This window comes from Bombus affinis, unplaced genomic scaffold (assembly GCF_024516045.1).
Source record: "Bombus affinis isolate iyBomAffi1 unplaced genomic scaffold, iyBomAffi1.2 ctg00000962.1, whole genome shotgun sequence".
NCBI classification, from domain to species: domain Eukaryota; kingdom Metazoa; phylum Arthropoda; class Insecta; order Hymenoptera; family Apidae; genus Bombus; species Bombus affinis.
The window spans coordinates 17,011-35,835 of record NW_026109468.1 but is presented as its reverse complement, the minus strand read 5'-3'; the positions used below and the strand labels follow the sequence as shown (position 1 = coordinate 35,835).

General features: G+C 34.3%; 1 protein-coding gene, 1 long non-coding RNA gene and 1 pseudogene across 3 annotated transcripts; 1 reads left to right on the top strand and 2 right to left on the bottom strand.

Annotated features, from left to right (window-relative positions):
* The first annotated feature begins 741 nt into the window (after positions 1–741).
* LOC126928456 (uncharacterized) lies at positions 742–2,193 on the top strand. Its single transcript, XR_007716685.1, has 2 exons — positions 742–1,687; positions 1,797–2,193. It is a non-coding gene; the product is annotated as an uncharacterized LOC126928456 (long non-coding RNA).
* Positions 2,194–13,553: 11,360 nt separating this feature from the next.
* Positions 13,554–17,022, bottom strand: LOC126928459 (omega-amidase NIT2-like; annotated as a pseudogene).
* On the bottom strand, positions 16,446–18,446 carry LOC126928460 (G-patch domain and KOW motifs-containing protein-like). 2 transcript variants are annotated; one of them, XM_050744175.1, is made up of 4 exons: positions 18,376–18,446; positions 18,193–18,296; positions 17,771–18,078; positions 17,049–17,549 (listed from the first exon to the last, which is right to left on the bottom strand). In XM_050744175.1, the coding sequence occupies exons 3-4, from the start codon at positions 18,036–18,038 to the stop codon at positions 17,437–17,439; spliced, it is 381 nt and encodes a 126-aa protein (XP_050600132.1). In that variant the 5' UTR covers positions 18,039–18,078; positions 18,193–18,296; positions 18,376–18,446; the 3' UTR covers positions 17,049–17,436. The 2 variants fall into 2 exon arrangements, with proteins under 2 accessions (XP_050600131.1, XP_050600132.1); XM_050744174.1 differs by lacking the exons at positions 18,193–18,296; positions 18,376–18,446 and having other exon boundaries at positions 16,446–17,549; positions 17,820–18,053.
* Between the last annotated feature and the right edge of the window lie 379 nt (positions 18,447–18,825).

The window sequence follows — 18,825 nt, the reverse complement described above, 5'->3', positions numbered from 1 at the left end:
GACATGGAGAATATATGCGGCGAAGTACGAAAAATTCATCCTGAGATATGTATACGACCTACGCGGTACGGGACGTGTTATAAATGGTTTTCGCCACTCAGCCGTATTTGAATTTGTGAACACGATCGAACAAATGACGCGACAATTATTAATTGCCGTCTCTGCCTTAGTAACGATTCGCGTTGGAACGAGGTCGAATCGTTCCGATTCCACGCGCGATTAACAAATAATTACAGTGGACATCAATTACTTGGATGACCTTCGTCATTTCAGCTTAAAACGATTAATTTGATCAAACCAACCAATTATTTCAATTAATACAATCTGCACTTTAAATTCGCACGTCTTGTGTATACACACCGGGCCAGAGAAAAGTTTTCATTCGTTCGAGTAGAACCTTCGTAGTCCTTGAGGACGCGTGTCGCTTCTCGTGCACCTAAAGTTTCGCTCAAATTAACCGATTTATTTGAATTCGAGCGAGTGAAAACCTCTTTGTCACCGTGAGTTTGTTACTTAATTGATACTCTTAGATGCCCTTTGCTTTCAATCTCTTACATCCATTCTTAATTAGTCAAGTCGTTTGACTTTTGACAAGTATTTTGAAACCATTTTACTAACACGAACCTACTTTTTTACTTGAGATTATCCGCTATTTTTATTCAAATGTATATGTACGTATATACACTTTTGAATTTTAAACGAACCTTCTATTATACCTATATCCTTTAAGTGCCGTTTTAAGTTTCAAGAGACTTTAACTCGGATAGCTCGACTTGGAGTTCTAACGTATACTGTAAAGCACACTTGCGAAGTAAAACAGCAAACACGATATAAAAACTTTTTGCCCATGTAAGAAATCGAATAACCTATTTCAACGGTGCTTTAATCTCATCGATGAAGCATCGATGCAACGAAGGAGCATCGTGATAGCCGCAATGCGGATCCGTTGAACAAAAATTTCCTGGTACGGTCGTTTTCGTAATGTTATTAACCGTTTTAGTGTCGGATGTTTCAAGACTCCGTATCGGTTTGTGCTGTGCAGCGCGATAGCGCTTCGTTTATTTATTTGCGAGTAGTACCGATCGACGCGATCGCGCTGCCCTTTTTCATCCTGTTTTTTTCATCGAAATATACCGTTCGACGTGCTCGCGCTTCATTTCATCGGTTATACTGGAAGCGTTACAACAAACACTCAAAAGTTTGCGAAATATTTATGCTCTGCGTTTCGTTTGTGTGATAACATTCTATAATGCAGGATTTGGTTTTCCGATTCAAGAGGTAATTTTTTATATTGGTTTTTTTTTTTATTTGGTTTATGATTATTTGAAAAACGAGTAATTACGAGAGGAAACTCTGATATGACTCGCGACGAGCACGCTTGAGCGCGTTGCGAATTAATGATCGTGACCATACATCGTGGCACAATTTACCACGGTACGCGAATAGAGTGATCACGCTGCGTGGCGTTAAAACGGTTAGCGTAACTGCGCGTACGATTGTCGAGTGACAAAGATATTGACGCTGGTAATCGTTTTCAGTGCATTTAGGAGGAAACTGTACTGATTTCGAAGGACGATCTGTCTTACATGGACAGATGTATGTGCCGGGACCTTGGATTTGCATACACTGCATATGTTACAATTCGAAGTCAACATCTTGCGGGCGTCTCCGCTGTTCAATTCCTGCGGTAAGTATATGCTCATTCTAAGAGCAACCAGCTTAACACAACCATGAGAAACTAAAGTACACCGTTAACGCTTGCATGCTGGTCGTTAAAACACATGCTGCGCGAATAGGGTACACAGCGATTCATTTAACTCGCCTTGAATTAGTTTTAGAAAGACAAACATGGACAGGGATAATTTTTGTCACGAGTCGTTTAATTTATTCGTTCATTAGAACGAATTAATTTACACCTGCTGAGATCGCGATTGATGCGACAAATTCGAAATCTTGTTCCATATAAATATTTTTAAACAAGCACGTCGTAAGCTTTGTATATTTTTTAATCGCAACGAAACTGTTCAGAGAAATGCTGAAATTATTAATTATAAAAGGAGATTTCTACGCATCGTTGTAAAAGTGTCAGGGAAAATATTCGTGAAACAGTTACGTTGTTACAAGTTCTACAAGAAGAAATATCGAAAATCACGTTCCACTTATTCAGTTGCACGTGTAAAAGGTATCTTGCGTTCGCGCAAAAAATCTCTGAAGGATACATGCTTTATAATAATTGGAGTGTCGAAGTTGTTACACGGATCGGCGTACACGTACCTTTTAATGAAACTAGGTTACTCATTCGTTATTCGTTCCTAATTTTCAGCTTCACGATTTTTACGCAATAAAATTTTATACACCTGTTCGGTTTATAAATGATTCAATTCAAATTTAACAGAATTAAAGTTGAAATAATCATTTGTACTTCATTAAAAGGTTCTTTCAGCATCTCGTTTCAATATTTTTATTGGTAATATTTTGTTGATCGTTATATTTAAATGGAGTTTTTCAAAGGAGAGACATTTTAAGGTAGGAAATGGACATACATTTATAATAAGAATTCAGAAGAAAGAATATTTCATACAGAAAGAAATATTCCGTATGTATAAATAACTACGCTATGAATTTTATATGTATCGGATATTCCTTCTGGTTAATGTATCTGATGTTTTTTTCACGCGAGATAGCGTATATTTGCATCTATATGTCTCTTCGTTTCTCAGTAGTAAAACTTAGCATTCATGCGGCTGATAAGTAGTTACGCACTGACAACGAGAAACATAAAATGAGTAAGAAGCATGAGACATTCTATAGGAAAAATAAACTTGTTTTTATCTTTCATTGCATATTCGTCAGAATATTGTTAATAAATATTTAAGTTAAGATTTCAGTTGAAATAAATACATAGGATTAGACATTTATTTATATATATATCTATGAACGCATTTGACATAAAATTTTGATAACGACTAAAATTATATATTCTGATATTAAATTAATTTAGTGAGAATAAAAAACTAATTTTTTTAAACAAGATTTTGTATAAAGTTATATTTATTAGGAAAAGTTCGTTCATCCCTTTATAATATGATAGGATTAGACTCATAGCTGTGTAAATCATTTCATGGAATAGTATATGTGTGCGTGTGTGTTCTAAGTTTTTACTATAAAAATGCTAAATGTACTAGGAGACGTTTTTAAAAATTCATACATTTTTCTTCATCAAACATATCAATCGTTATATTGAAAAGTTAATTATCTATTATTTGTTTCGAGCTGCACATTGATTGAGACATTCCTGTTGGTTATAATTGCGAATTTAACGCAACGAAGTTGTTTGAATCCCTTGCGAGCATGTAAATATATCGTCGAATTAATAGGTCAATTACTTGAGGTTGGAATTGAAAGAAAGAGAAAGGTGGAGGAGAAGTCTTGCGTTTGAATGCGGGACACTTTTAAAGCCCACAGTTCGCTGAAATTGCCAGAGAATTCAATTAAATGGCAAATTAAACCATTGAACTGAATCTGTTTCCAATCGCGAGCTTAGAAGTTCTATCCTTTGAATTTTTATATCAGTCAACTTTCTTTTTGTACGTACGGTAACGAATACAATTCATGAATTAATGAAGTATGTAATTGGATGAAAGTTCTTCTTCCTGGATTCAGTTTAGACTAAGAAAAATTATATAATAACGAAATTATCAACTTAAAATTGATAGAGTGTATAGTTTTTTTTCTTTTTTTTTTTTTTTGCGTGAGGAGGGGAAAATGCTGTTACGCATACCCAGTGATCCGCATCACTGGGTTATGTGGGACTCGGGCGGATGTTGTTGCCATACCCACTAAAAACCCTCCTCCTTTTTCCTTTGCTTTGAGGACAGACAACCCCGGTAAAACCTGTCGGCAGTCATCAGGGTTGTCCTTTCATGCCCCGTTGTATCTTCTTCGTCGGGCAGCTATTCTGTATATTCAGTATTGCTCTCGTCATCTTCTCAGCTAGTTCAGAATACTGGGCTGATCTCCTTCTGTGGTTCTTTGTTGTCTTGTATCTCTGCCTTCACTGCTCCGCGTAGTTGTTGTTGCTCTCGTTCTCCTCCTTGCCTCCTTCAAGGCCTTCGCTGTCACCCTCCTGTGAGACATGACGGTCTTGCGAAATTGCCTGAATTTATCCCAGCTCTCGTTCTTGGCGGTCACCGTGGCGATCAGATTGTCCACGTCTATCTTCTCGCCAAGAGCGTTCTCCAGCTCAATCCTTCTGTCCGTTCACCTCGGGCACGTGAAGAGGGCGTGCTCTGCATCGTCGTTAGGGTCTCCACAGTCGAGACAGTTGCTGTCGCTGCTCTTGCCAATCCTCTTTCTATAGACACCGAAACTCCTGTAGAGGTGGCCGTGTGTGCGTTATATATTTATTGGACGTGCGTGATAGCTGTGGTAGTTGGGCCTGGTCCGCTGTAATTGTCACTGGGGGCTGTAGATGTCGCTGCCGTCGTCCGACACTAGTTAGTGTCGAGTGCCGCCACACTCCCATGCCCGGTTAACAGCTGCATGCTGTGATGATCGATGTCCATCTTCTTTTTGGTAAATAGCAGCGCACTCGGTATTAATTTCCTTGCGCCTCCAGTTCCCCCTTCAGCTCGTTGCCGTCATCCGCGCCGATCTTGGTCTTATGGATCTTGTTCCACTCGTAAGTCTCTCCGAGCATCTTTATCTTTATGTAGATCGGGAGATTTCCGGTCAACACGCAAAGTGCCGCGTGGGAGACGGTACGATATGCCGTCGTTGTTATGCACAGGGCCGTTCGTTGTGCCCGTTTCAGCTTCTTCCTGTTCTTATCGGTATTCGCTAAGCTAATTCTTCTTTCTGAACCCATACTGCCTCCGATGGAACGGGTCCGTTCCGATGCATCTCTCGATGATCTTCTTAAAGCATTTTTCCCAGATCTTGCTCATGGCTGGGAGTATGCTTATCGGCCGGTACGCGTTAGGGAGACTGGGATCCTTTCCGGCTTCCTTAGCAGTATTACTCTGGCCGTCTTCCAGCAGTCTGGTTCCAGCTTGCTTCCAGCTCCTGCTTCCAGCAGTCCAGGAGTCTTCCATCGACTCCTGCAGCCTTCTTGGTGTTCATTCTTACGGCGGCATCGACGACATCGCCTTCGCCGATGACGACGCTGAAGCTGATGTCTCCTTCTTCTTCGGTCTCTGCCTCTTCGCGGCCCTCGTAATGGGAGGGTCCGTGTCCCATGGTGAATAGCCTCTGTAGGACTGCTTCCACCATGTCGATCGGCATGTCGTTGGTTGGTTTCTTGCTTTTGCATCTCTTCATGACTGTGCGATAGGGTTTGCCTTCTTGCTTTCCTGTATGGATGGAAACGCGTTCGAAAAGTAGAACGGAGTAATTAGCGATGCACGATCCCAGGCTGGTGAATATTTTTCCATCGGGAAAAGTCAGGTCGAGCGATACAAGATTTATATGCTCGTTATTTCAACGTCTGTTACGCGATAGAAAATGAACATAAATGAATAATAAATGTATTACAGCCATAAAGATTGCTTGATGTACGCCACCGTTTTTCCCCTATTTCTCCGATACAATTTTCCTTTTTTTTTTCTTTGCCAAACACTTTACTAATCGGTACGTATTCGAATTATCCTCAATTATTCTCGGTTGTTTCCGTTTCCTTTGGATTTACATAAGTACTCGTTTGATGTACGTGCAGAGTGAGATAATAACTATTAACAGCTATAAAATAAGAAGCGAAAATACGTTGAAACTCGACTTCTAGATTCGCGAGACTTTGCAGAGCTTCGAAACTCTCGTGTTTCAAACCTAATAAAAAGTTGTAGAGGGAGAATTACATTGCGAGATCTGTTAAGGAAAATCGTATCGTTGTAATAGGATTATTTCAGCGAGGGAAATTCCGTGTTGCGTGTAACGCGTTGCAAAGCCATGAGCTTTCTTTCGGGTTAATATACATAATCGCCTTATCGAACTTTCCATCTAAATCGTTGCGCTCACACGTGAATTTTGCATTTCAATCTTCTTACTTGCAGTCCAGTCCAGTTTAGTGTGACTAAGCTAAATGTTTCAGCCCTTCCAGGTAGAATATGTTTTATAGAGAGACGTACAACTCTATGAAGGGGAGATCAATAAATTGGGTTATCTTTAATCACTGACAATTATTTCATCGACACGATTTCACCGACAGCGAATCCACCGGCAATGTCTATCAAAGTTTATGTACCGATACACCGAGTGAAATCACCCACAATCATTTCACCAATATTCTCCTTTGTCGATAATTATCATGTTTGCCACTACATGTTATCGTTGATTATATGTCTTTATTTACACATTCGTTTACGCGCATAACGAGATAAACGAAGAAACGAAAATGATATGTTGTCATGATGTATTGTTAAATTACTAATTAACACGAGTTATATATCTACCTACATGAAAGCTTCTAAATATCAATTATAATTCATGAAAGCACACAAGCTATTTTGCTATACACAAATGGAATTATAAGGAAATGTTACGTGCTAATGATTTAACGAAATTTATTCTTCTGTACATTTGACATTTCTGTATTATTACTTGTGTACTTTCTGCTCTTGTTTACGTCATCGGAAGTAAAATTACGTTAAGCGAATCAGCTAATCGATTTGAGCGATTCAATGGCTCGGTCTTCTCTTATGCGACTACCAAGTAGAAGATAAGTTCTTGGTTATATAACATTTTATAACATCCAAATTAACTTTTTTTTTCTTTTTCGTTTTCTTTTTCTTTCTCTTTTTCTTTTTTTTTTCCTTTTTCTTTTTCTTTTTCTTCCTTTCTCTTTTTCTTTTTTTTTTCCTTTTTCTTTTTCTTTTTTTCTTTACGTGGGGGAAATCCGCTCGGACACGAAACCACTTCTTAAGTGGCGTGGTAGTGAACATCGAAATTAACTGGGGCACTAATTAGCTGAATTACATTGGTAATTTTCTATAATTTATTACTCGAATATGGTAATTTTTTCTTAAAAAGTTTGCTTTTTCTACAATTATTTTACTACAAAACCCATCAAAAACATGATGTATGTATATATACCCTCAAATATTATCGGTTTATTCTCAAGCTATAGTTCAATTTCGGAAATTGCCAATTAAAATCATAGAAAAAAAAAAAAAAAAACACAGAAAGTTCGTTAAAATATGCGATTTTCCAATCAAGATATAGAATTTATTCGAGTAATATAGATTACAGTAGCGATGGTGACGGCAACGATGAATGGACTGATTCTTCGTGCGAAAATAAATTGGAAGCGCAGAACGATGCATTGTTTCAGGGAATATCGATTTTCAAGCATGGTTTTAAAGTACGTGTGCGCGTGACTAGGTTTGTTAATTAATGCCGCTCCCAGGTTTTCAATATATAAATGTGACACCTACATATCTTTAAGCTTAAAACAATTGGACTAACAATTTCATTAAATTTAAATGAATATTTATCTTTTTAAACGCAACAATATTTTTAATGACAACTTCACGTGTAAATCAAGTGCATACATATTCGATCGTTCTTGAAAACCTGATTCTCTGCGAAGAGAAAAAATCCTTGAATAAAGATTTGATCTACGTTTTATATGCTACGTTTTACATCCACCTCTTTTCAGATATACCTCTCTATTTAAAATCATAGATCGTCACACTCTATAGGTATTTCCTTGAAAAGGTTAAAGTCGTTCTGTATAAAAGCTAATTCAAAGGGGAAGGAAATTCTGCGAAAAATTCTTTCAGATTTCCCTATGTTTGAGCTCGAATCAAAGCAATCCTGTATAATAGGATAGGATGATAGGATGATTCTGTATTATTCCTTGTGTACTTTCTGTTCCTGTTATTTACAATAGGATGATTATGCGTTTAACTTCTCATAGAATCTCTCTGATTCCGTATGATATCGTCAGTGTTTTTGAAATATGTTATTGATGTCGTAACGTCAACCGTTTCCAGTGCAAATTCAATTTCGAATCGCAATTTCCATGTTTGCGTGGCAAAAGCGTAAAATCGATAACGCACGCAAACATGTCTTCTTTGCTAATGGCGTACTATAAATATAAATATTTGAATAAATATTGCGAATTTCATATTGCTAAAAGATTTATACTATTTGTTCGTAAATAATCGTCGGATCTATATTTAAGTGGAAACTGCTGCATTAGATCTCTTTTCTTACTTAAAATTATTTGGATTGGTAACTTGGATGTAACATGTAATTTATTCTTCTTTTATAAATAGTGTACAGAAGATACCAATTCAGAGAAATGGAAGGAAAGTCTAAAAGCAAAGAAAATCTACAGGAAGATAAAACGTTCGAGCCTTGCCAGGCTATATAAGATGCTAAGTAATCTTCCTAGTCCTGCAGTTCTTTCTATTTCGATCAATAATTATTGGTATATGTTAGGAATGCAATTAGAATTTTTGTCCTCAAGCAAAGTATAATTTCAATTTTGTATGTAAACCAAAATATTAAATATCAAATAACCATCAAATAAAATTATATTGTATGGACTACTGTTTCTTTAAATATTTGAATATTTGGTAAATATTGTTTATTTAAATATTTTAAATTGCATGGAAAAAAAATGATGCAAATAAATCATAGGGCATTTTAACTAAAGAGACCAATATCTATTTAACTGTGATTAAATCGTCACCGTTTAACGCTCTATCTCTTTTATTAACTGTGCCTTGTTAAACTACAGAAGATTACAGAGGATGCGTTTTTTTGATAAACAAACGTTCTGACAAATACGGCAGCAAAATCAGATATATAGATTCTTACAACAGCAGTTATATTCTATGAATTCCGTTTTTCAGAAGCTTTATTTGTGAAACGACAATTCGCCAGAGTACGGATTCACTGTAGTTATAGCTGTAGGATCTCTATCTAGTTGACAGATCTGCTTTACGTAAAGAATTCCTGTCTCTTGTTCTACCTTATCGCGATTCTTTCCTCACCTTATACGCTTTGTCGAGGAAAGTAATATCGCTACATATCTCGGCTCCGGTTACAATAATTAGTTTCCGCCTAAACTGTTAGAACCACGTAGCACGCACTCTACTCTCGTTTTTTAAACATTCAGGCCATCTGATCGCATGCGACGAGTTTTATGTTAATCCCGACCAATTACAATATCTTTCTCTCGTTTACAAGGGACGACGAGACTGGCAGTTGCGTGCTTTCCAAAGCAAAAGCCGCGATATCTGCATGATAACCTAACGTCAACCGATTTTGTTGTACTATTCTTAAGTGGACTTCGTTTGTACCACTTTCGTAACAAAAATAGAATATCTAGAACACAGCATTCCGTTATGCGATATTGTCAATTTCTAACATCTGAAACATCAGAGATAATTTTTTCCCTACAGTTGTAAATTTGTGTGAAAAATTACGAACGTAAAGGTGTTTGGCGCATGTACAGTTCCCCCCTCCCCCTCCCCCCTCCAACCTTCATTTGCGTAGACATGCTAGAAAGATCCACTTTTCGACGGTGAAACCGTTAGTATTAGTATTAGTGTTATAATATATTTGACTAATGGTTCTCAAATACTAGTTTTGCTAAAGCAATGGTGGAATTGGAGCAATTCCTTCTTCTTTCATTCTTTGAATAACCTGAATTTTCAAATAGTCTAGTGACGATTGATCCGTACAATTAATCGATTTCTTTTTATTACAGAAGTGCAAGAAGTTCCGGTATGAACGCAGATGTTGCAACATCGAATGCCTAAACCCCACAGAAGATCCGATCGAATTTAATGTCACTACCGTCGATGACTCACCCAGAAATGGTTCACTTCAGAACCATAGTCCCATATCTGGAAGCGTCAATCACTATGTGTCACATAGTCATATGTGGACGCTGAGCTTATTGATGGTAATTGTAATATTTTAATTTTTTTTATTCTATATTTTGAAATACTTTGAAATTACTTACTTGCGAATTACTTTGAAAAGTAATTCGCAACGTAATATAAAATAATACTACTGATTTGTGTCTCTTTCAGAATTTTTTCTTAATCTCTTGTTTTTTTCCAGTGCAATCCCTTTTATCGGAAGTTACTTGATTGCTTTATTTCCTATTAGGTGGTGACCTGCTGCTTTCTTGGGGTTTAGGCGACTGATTGCTTCTATGATCTCTGCACAAGTGAAGGGTTCAATAGGAGGGGACATTTATGTTACTATCACGGGGGAATGATCAGAGGAGAGATCAGCCGAGGAATCCAGCTATGAATCTATTGCCCAGGGTGTCCAGGAAGTTGTCAAAGTTGTTAATTGTTATCTGTGTTAGCGTAGTGAATAAACACATTGATGTTCGGTGTTTCAATTATCAGAATTATAATCGATGTTAAATGTATAGAGTGTGAAAAAATTATTTGTTATAGCTGTGGAAGATGGAGATCTGTTAGAGAAAATGGATCATGAAATTGATCTTGAGTATAATTTTCAGACAAAATTTTTTATTGCATCATAAAGTACTCATCACGAGAAACGAAAGTTTCAGAAAACCCATTTTTTTTTTCTTTTTTTTTTTTTTGGTTCTATGTATCCAAGGTCGAGAATAAACTATGTGCACGTTTCTTGTATTCGTTTCTTGTATTTTTATGAGGAATTCAGTCTTTTTACGCCACAAGAGTCTCAACGTTTTCGTTTTCACGCCTACGTTACGCTCGTTAAACACGTTCCAACAAGACCATGAATAAGGGTAACAGCTTTAATGTTTTCACATGTGTTAATTTATTATTTTAGACCTTAAATATTTTATTTATAAAATCTTTATTTAAACAAGTTACCATTGTCGCTACAATAAATCAATGAATGAAATCAGTTTAAATTTAAAATATCATTTCATAATTTCTCGTCACTTGTATCTAAAAACAACAAAAAAACGGTGTACCCACATCGTGCGTAGACGGGAAATTAAAACAGTGGAGCTTAATTGAAACACTGATCATATTCCGCGATTGTAAAACAATAATAGAAAATCGTGTTTCTTTCGAAGGGTATGAAATTGTCAGGAGATTATGCCATAAATGAAATTGGAAACTGGCTGGTCAAAGGTATTAAACTCAATTAAACTGAACTGTGTTATATTGTACAAAGGCTAGAGAACTGCTACCAAATATCTGCTAGTTTAAAGGTGTCCCTTATAAATTATAATTATATTTCAAATTCAATCTCCTAATAATAAGTAAATTAATATTTTACCTAAAATCTGTGATATAGATAACAAAAATAAATTCTTTACATTATTCGTTAGTTTGCAATATAATTAGAATATTCTTTATTTTTATTTTCTGGTGTCTTTGTTATTCTTAAAAGATAAACTGCTTATTTACAAATTTAACACTGCATATGCTATTAATAAATCATTTTATATTTAATTTTGCAACCTTCAGTCATTGTTAAAACTTGTTGACAATACTGTCGGTTAATAGAAATTTCTAAAATCCCCTTGTTTCTATTCGATTAAAGGGTATATTGCAGAAACTATGTTAGCTACAGTGTTAGCTACAAATCACCTGTGTCACTCCGTTAAACTTATACACAATAGTATTGTTTCTTGTTTTCATTTAAAATAAAATATGTTATTGTAGGAATGAAGCAGAATGTTCAAATAATTGAAACAACTTTTTGTCCTATAACTAGTGCCTTTCATTTTAAAAATTAAAAAATTTTTAATCAACGATATTTGGAAGTTTCGATCTAAAATGACCAGGAATTGAAACAGAAAATATTTTGATGCCAATAAATACATATTCTTCACACATAAAACAAATATGAAAACAAAAATCGATGTATATGAATGAATTTTGAAATGGGGAGGAATTATATGATTATACCCATTCTCTGTTGCGTTTAATTGTTTCAATTGATGTCTCATGAGAATTTTCATCGAATTTTTTAGAGATCCTGGCTGTAAGGTCTTTTTAAAATTATAAGAACAGATTCAAACTATAACATTTGAAAACTTGTGCTTACAAAACTTACTTGTTTCTCATAATTATTTAAATGAATCTATTCGGCATTTTGAGTGACCGTCCCTTTATGGCTCGGACGGCACCTCTCCTTCCTTTGGGAAATTCCGAATTATCTGTCCTCCCCGAGCTGCAAACCTGATGACTTAGACAGTAGGGAAAAACATCAGGGAAAACCTCTGGCTAGAAAAGTACGATAGACGAACAAAATTTAACGGCTGATGGGGAGTATCAACAACATACAAGGACAATCATCAACAAAGTGTCGTACCGTGCGGGTGAAATACTGGAGTTTCAATAAGATCTTATAACCATCGAGTTCAGAACATCAAACTTTGTTTGCATAAAGCAAGTGTAAACAAAGTGTCAAATTACACTAACACTCGATCTATTAAATCCGTTCCACCTTGAGCGTTAATTCATTCGAGGTTCGTGGTATCGATCGATCGGTCGGACGTGCCCGCTGGCTCTTTAGTTGATGATTTGTAACAGAATCCTTGCATTAACACAGATTCTCAGAACACACAACTTCACCCAGCAGATATCGATTACAGTCAGTTGTCACTAACAATGCTTTTATCAACAATTTCTTTACCTGTTGATCCTCTGGAAGTTTTAACTATATTATATTCTCTAGGAACAGTAAGATTTTAATGATATAACTTTACTAATGAGATCTTAATGTCATAAACGGTATCGAAACTTCTTAATTAATGTCGTTATCGAAGAAGAGACTCGTAATCTTCTCAAACGAAGAGCACTTGATGTTTACAAGTAGAACTCGATATCTTAGTTTCTTAAAATGTGTTTCTGTGTTTACTTTCTAAATGTAAACTTTATTCAAAACGAGCCGTTCATTCGTTACAGGCCGTTAATAAAATTGCACTTTGCACAAAGGAATTGCCGTTAATAATTTAAGATTCTCTGCTCGTCGTACAGGGTATATATCGTAATTATTCACGACGATCGTAACGTTTAAGTCCAATTCGAGCTTAAAATCCCACGTGAGCTATACTACCACAATAGCCTGAATTTCTATTTGTTCGTTTACTGCCTGTTCGTACTCGGAGCATCCGTTGTAAATTACAGCAAAATCTTCTAATGTGTTCCAGAATATGTCTTCATGGAATTTTAATAATTTATTAAATCTATAGATAACAAATGTAAAACTTACTAATTTATAATTAATATAAAATAAGAGAGCACGAAACTTCCTATTTTATGGACATATTAAATATTTGTAAAAAATTCTGTATCATTAGTATCACTTTAATTACTTTAAAGGATATAATCCCATAAAGCCGTGACCCCTGAAAGAATCGATGTTCACGCGTGACAAATTGGCGTCGTATGAAAGTTCCGGTATGAACGTTACTAGAGCTGATACCAGCTAGGGGCACAGGTATATGTTCTGGGTTCATTATATATTTATAAAGGGCTGCCGACTCAACGAGTGGTCCGGGTAAATTTAAATTGTAAATAGACAGAGATTTCAAGTAAAAGCCTGGATAAGAGCGGATATGGTATGAGAGTCTGTGGTGGAAAGAGGAACAGGCTGCTTTTATTTGTAAAGTTTGAATTTCCTCGATATCGAAGGTGTTTAAGCCGCAAGTGTGTTTCATGTTAATCGTTCGTGTTAATTCATTCGAGACCGAGATTTTATTGTAATACGATTCCTGGGTGTCAGTACGATCTGAATGTTTTGTTAGAATGATACTGTGCTTTTCTCTCTCTGGAATATTCTTTTCATATTTTAATTTTAAGTCGATGACAATCTTAAATTTTATGCCTCATGTTTTTAAAATATAAAATTATATACTATGTTATACTATAATATATTATGTACAGTTATATATATTATGCCTACTGATTGATATGAATTTCTTTCGGTCTCGAATGCGTTAAAACGGAGCGCAAAGAAGTCGAAATTACTTATTGTAATTGGTAAAACATCGTGAAAGGCAGACAGATACAAGAAAGAAGTTAAACTATAAATTATATTTGCGACATTGTTATGTTTTTGCTTTCTTTAAGCCTTTCATCAAGACAGCCGATCTATAAATATTAATCGACCAATTTCTCTAAGCTTGTAACTTCAAATTAATGTTTATATATATAAAGAGTTACGTATTAATCTATCTAAATATTTAAAAAGATGTTTAATGTTATAAATGATGGATATTAAAGATGTTCAAAAGAACGTAGTCTTCGCGTGTTCTTTATCATATCCCTGATCAAAGACATTCCAATATTATTACAATATCCAATTACATATTGATACACAAGATATACAGATTATTATTTATAACATTTTGGTTTTCTTAATTGAGTTATTCATTTAGTACAAATGATAAGTAATTAGTAATAAGTCATAAAAAAAAAAAAAAAAAAAAAAAAACGGTATTGTAGTAGAAATATTATAAGAAAACATTTTCTGTTTCAGTGTAGAGTTACTCCTTTTTATAGACAGTGTCGTACAAATCCGTACGTCTTTGAGAAAATGTAGGTATCTGAGCCCTTACTTCCTCAACAACTTTCAAATCTGAGAGAAAAGAAAAACATACGAAGTAATAAGTAATGCTTGCTAATAAATTCAACAAATACAGAGGGAGCCGGCAAAATCGATGAACCAACGAGACTAAAAGTTAATTACATCATGGATTTCTCGCTTTTAATGTTAAGCTGGAAATTACCGATATCGGTGACCACCATATTTTCCTGAGTTTCCAAATCATAAAGGATTTTCCCCCAGGGATTTGTCAACTGTGTATGTCCCCATGCGACATAACTTGCTGAAGGAACACGAGCCGGTGATATACAGGCGACGTATAATTGATTGTCATTCGCTCTGGAACGCTGAAGTAATGACCAGTGCAGTGGTCCAGTGGTCATATTGAATGCCGCCGGATATATCAGCATTTGGCAACCTAACACAGAGAAATGGGAAATACGAGACCACTGAATTTTAGTTAACTTTGTAGCTGCACAGTCCATATTCCATAATTTATGAATATGCGAGAACAGTCCTCTTGTCGTGCTTCTAATTCTTTTATTTATTTCATTTTCAGCGAATATACTGGTTTTTTAAATTAAGCTCCTTTTTATACAGAGTTACAGATTATATTGATTATATTTTATATAGAATATATTTAAGAAAGATAGTTACTTTCATGCTAGTTAAGTATTGTTCGATTAAGCTACTGTACCTTTGTTCCGATAAATGCGTGCCATTTCCTCGAATCTGATATCATAGCAAATGCCAATACCTATTTTGCAGCCCTTCACATCAAACATTGTTAGGGAATTACCAGGACTGAGTGAATCACTCTCTCGGAAAGTAATCTTGTTGGGAATGTCGATGTCGAATAGATGTACCTAATAACATAAAAATATAGTTGCTAACTCTATTGCTGTAACTTTTGTAATTTAACATCAATGTTACGAACTTCTAAACTTTAATTGTTTTTTATTTAATAACTGACAGCGTTTTTATCACTTTCTTTTATTAAAAAGTTTTATCATTTAATAATATTTGAGAAGGAATATTTTTTAAGAAAAAATAAGTTTTTTCCTATGTGAAAAATTTATATTACAAAACAAATATATTGTACAAAAATTTATATATTATATTACGACAAAAATGTATGTTTCTCGTATCAAAACGTATTTTATAAACCTATAACATATTTTTTAAATTATAGAATTGGTTATAGTACACGTATGTACATATGCATATTCCTAAATTATTCCTAGATAGAGTCACTTTCTCCACCCCAATATTTTCAATTTCAAAGCCACATGGAGGTATATTATTTACCTTCCGGTGTTTTGCTATCAAAGTTCCATCGGGACCCCAAATAGTACAGGTATTGTACAATTTATCGCCCTCTATTTCAGGTATCGTACCACCAACTACATAAATGCTGTTTTCCTTAGCTGCCTTCGATAAAGCAACGCTCGTTTCACCGTTTCATCAGGAATACTCTCGGCGTATTTTGGAAACTATTCTGCATTGCAATATTTCAATTAATGAAAAATAACTGTCCTTTGTTCCAACCATAAATTAGGTTGAAATGTTTGTCAATTTTTTATTTTTTAAATTATTAAAATAACTAAATTTTATATTTAGATTTACTTAAATATATAATTACTTAGATAATAGTACATATAATAAATTGTTTCTACAGGTTCAAGATGAAAAATGAATATTTAGAAATGTTTAATTACAATCATGCTATTTGGGTCAGTACCAGTGACTTGTTACTTAACGACTTTGCTAGTACTTTTTGAAACATAAAGTTAGATTTTAACTAACTTTAATTTTTAACTATTATAGGTGGAATTATAAATACAAAATAATTGATAATACTAGTTTATAAGTATCTAATTATTAGTATCTTAAAAAATATATTTATACAAAAATCACGATAATCATAAAAATGGGGAAATTCTATATTCTCGAGTCAATTCACAATCTTTATGGAAGTATGAACGTTAAGGTAATTTGTCTACTTTTACTTTTTTCTATATAGTTGTTATACATATAATAAATTATTAGAAAAAGAAACAAATTATTACGTATTCCATATGGTGAATTAAAGCATTCAGGAAGAGCGATAATATCAGCATTATGCTCTTTCGCGCTTGAAATGTAGGAAACTGCCCGCTCTACATTTTTGCTTTTTACTTCATTTACTTGAAGTTGTACCAACGCCAAGCGAAATGCTAAAATGTTGGAAAAGTTAAATACACTCGGTTATATATTTCCCATACTTTTTATTTATAAATACTTTATACATAGTGAATACTTACTCGACATCGTTCGCACTACTTGTTTAACGATGTTCGTAAGTATCATAATGTTCTTTGAGGTTATGTATGGTATTACTCGATATCAACATTACGTAAGCAATACGCGGGGATTTTTAATAATTATTGATAAAGTTTAGGACATTAACTTTGATGTAATTGTAAACATTATTACATATTATAATTAAATGTAATTTTCAGTTAAGGGTAAGAAAAGAAATATACTTTTGTAAAAATACACTTTATTATAAAATCTGTATAAATAAAATTGTACAATTTATCTTGAAAGTAAAATGACCGAATACGTTCCTGGAAAATATTACTGCCTACTAAATGATCGAGATCTTGATCTTTCTCGTCGTCTCGTTTTTTACTTGATCTTTCAGACGAGCAATCGTACTTCTTACGTTTCTTTGACTTCTTCAATCTTTTTAATTTATAAGAATCATTACTATTAGAGTTACTTCTTTCTCTCCGTCTCTTCTTTTCAGAATCACTATCGCTGTCATCATTAGATTCGGAGCGCCTTTTTCGTCTTTCTGATTTTTTATCCCCCACTTTATCATACTTGCTCTTATTGTGCATCGTACTTCCGATTTTCTTTCTTTTATTACTACTTTTGTTCTTCACCGTCTTCGGGGTCAGGGGACATTGATCTTTTTCTATCCATCTTTTGCTTGAGTCCCTTGGATTCCTTGTCCTTATATTCCTCATACTTTTTTGTATCTGAAATTAACCCCATAAAATACTGAAATCTAAAACCTCTACATTTATCATATTTTATATAAAGATAGAAGGGACCTTTAAAAAATTGCATGCAACAACACACTTACAGGTACTCTTGAATTAGTTTTTCTACATGTCCGATTATGTCTTTATATGTATATGTCAATTCAAATTTATTTTCTTAAATGTCCCTTAATGAAAAACTAACACTTCATATTAACTTTGAACTTTTGAGTTCTTAGAATATTCTGATTTAGTCACTGGCTGTACCATAAATTCATTTACAGATATTATATTTCCACCAAGAGCTAGTTTTATTATGAGCCTTCCTGCATCATCATCGAATCCTTCTATTTGACCATAATTATTACTTTGTTCTCCAGCTATAATTTTCACAAATGTTCCTTTCTCGATTTTAACTTCTTCCTCTTCTTTTTTGAAATCTGTATTTTTCTTCTGCAATGCTACTTTGTCTGCTCCAAGACCCATACCTTTTGGTCGTAATTCTGGTATGACAGCTGCTACTAATCTGTAATAGTTAGAATAAACGATTGTGAAATAAAAAATGATGTTCTCTGTTTACTTTCCAATAAGTGATGTATTAAATACATATAATTAATTTAATCCAGAGTAAAATTCATACTTTTCATTTCAACCAATTCCCTTTCCTGGTTGCCATCCCATTCCCCTTAACATTGCTACACCAAAAGCATCAATAGGAATTTTTTCATAATCTTCTAACGTAGACTGAAAAATACAAAACGATATTTATAATATGCAAATGTAATACATCTGTGCATTGCACATCAATATGTTGATAACGTACCTGTTCTTTGCCTCTTAATGATTCATCTTCTACTAAAGGTAAAGTTAAATCATTTGTTTTAGTTTCATATTTATTCTTTGACTTAAGTTCCCCAATGATTTCTTTAGTCGCTTGCTCTTCTAAAGTAACAACTTTATTTTCACTATCTTCAACTGGCTCTTTCTTTATTGATATTATTGGCGATGTTTTTCCATTAGATAGCTTTGATTTTGCCTCGTTAACACTAGCGTCTCCTACCTTTTCCTTATCTGCCTTCGGAAGGAAAATGTCTGCATCTATTTTATTAAGAATTCTATCATGCCAGGTTTTTGAACCTAGTAATGGAATAATTAGAGGTTCATCTTTTTTTTCTTCCTCATTGAAATAAAAAAATTGTTTTCAAATATATATATTCCGCTATTGGTGATTTTTATAGGTTAGGTTGAGGTTATATGTTTCTTGATTATAAAT

Excerpts from the sequence above, each read along its gene's own strand:
- LOC126928460 (XM_050744174.1), bottom strand. The coding sequence starts at position 18,038 with ATGGGTCTTGGAGCAGACAAAGTAGCATTGCAGAAGAAAAATACAGAT. Across the intron at positions 17,550-17,819 it reads TATCTGTAAATGAATTTATG|ATACAAAAAAGTATGAGGAA; the intron begins GTACAGCCAGTG and ends GGTTAATTTCAG.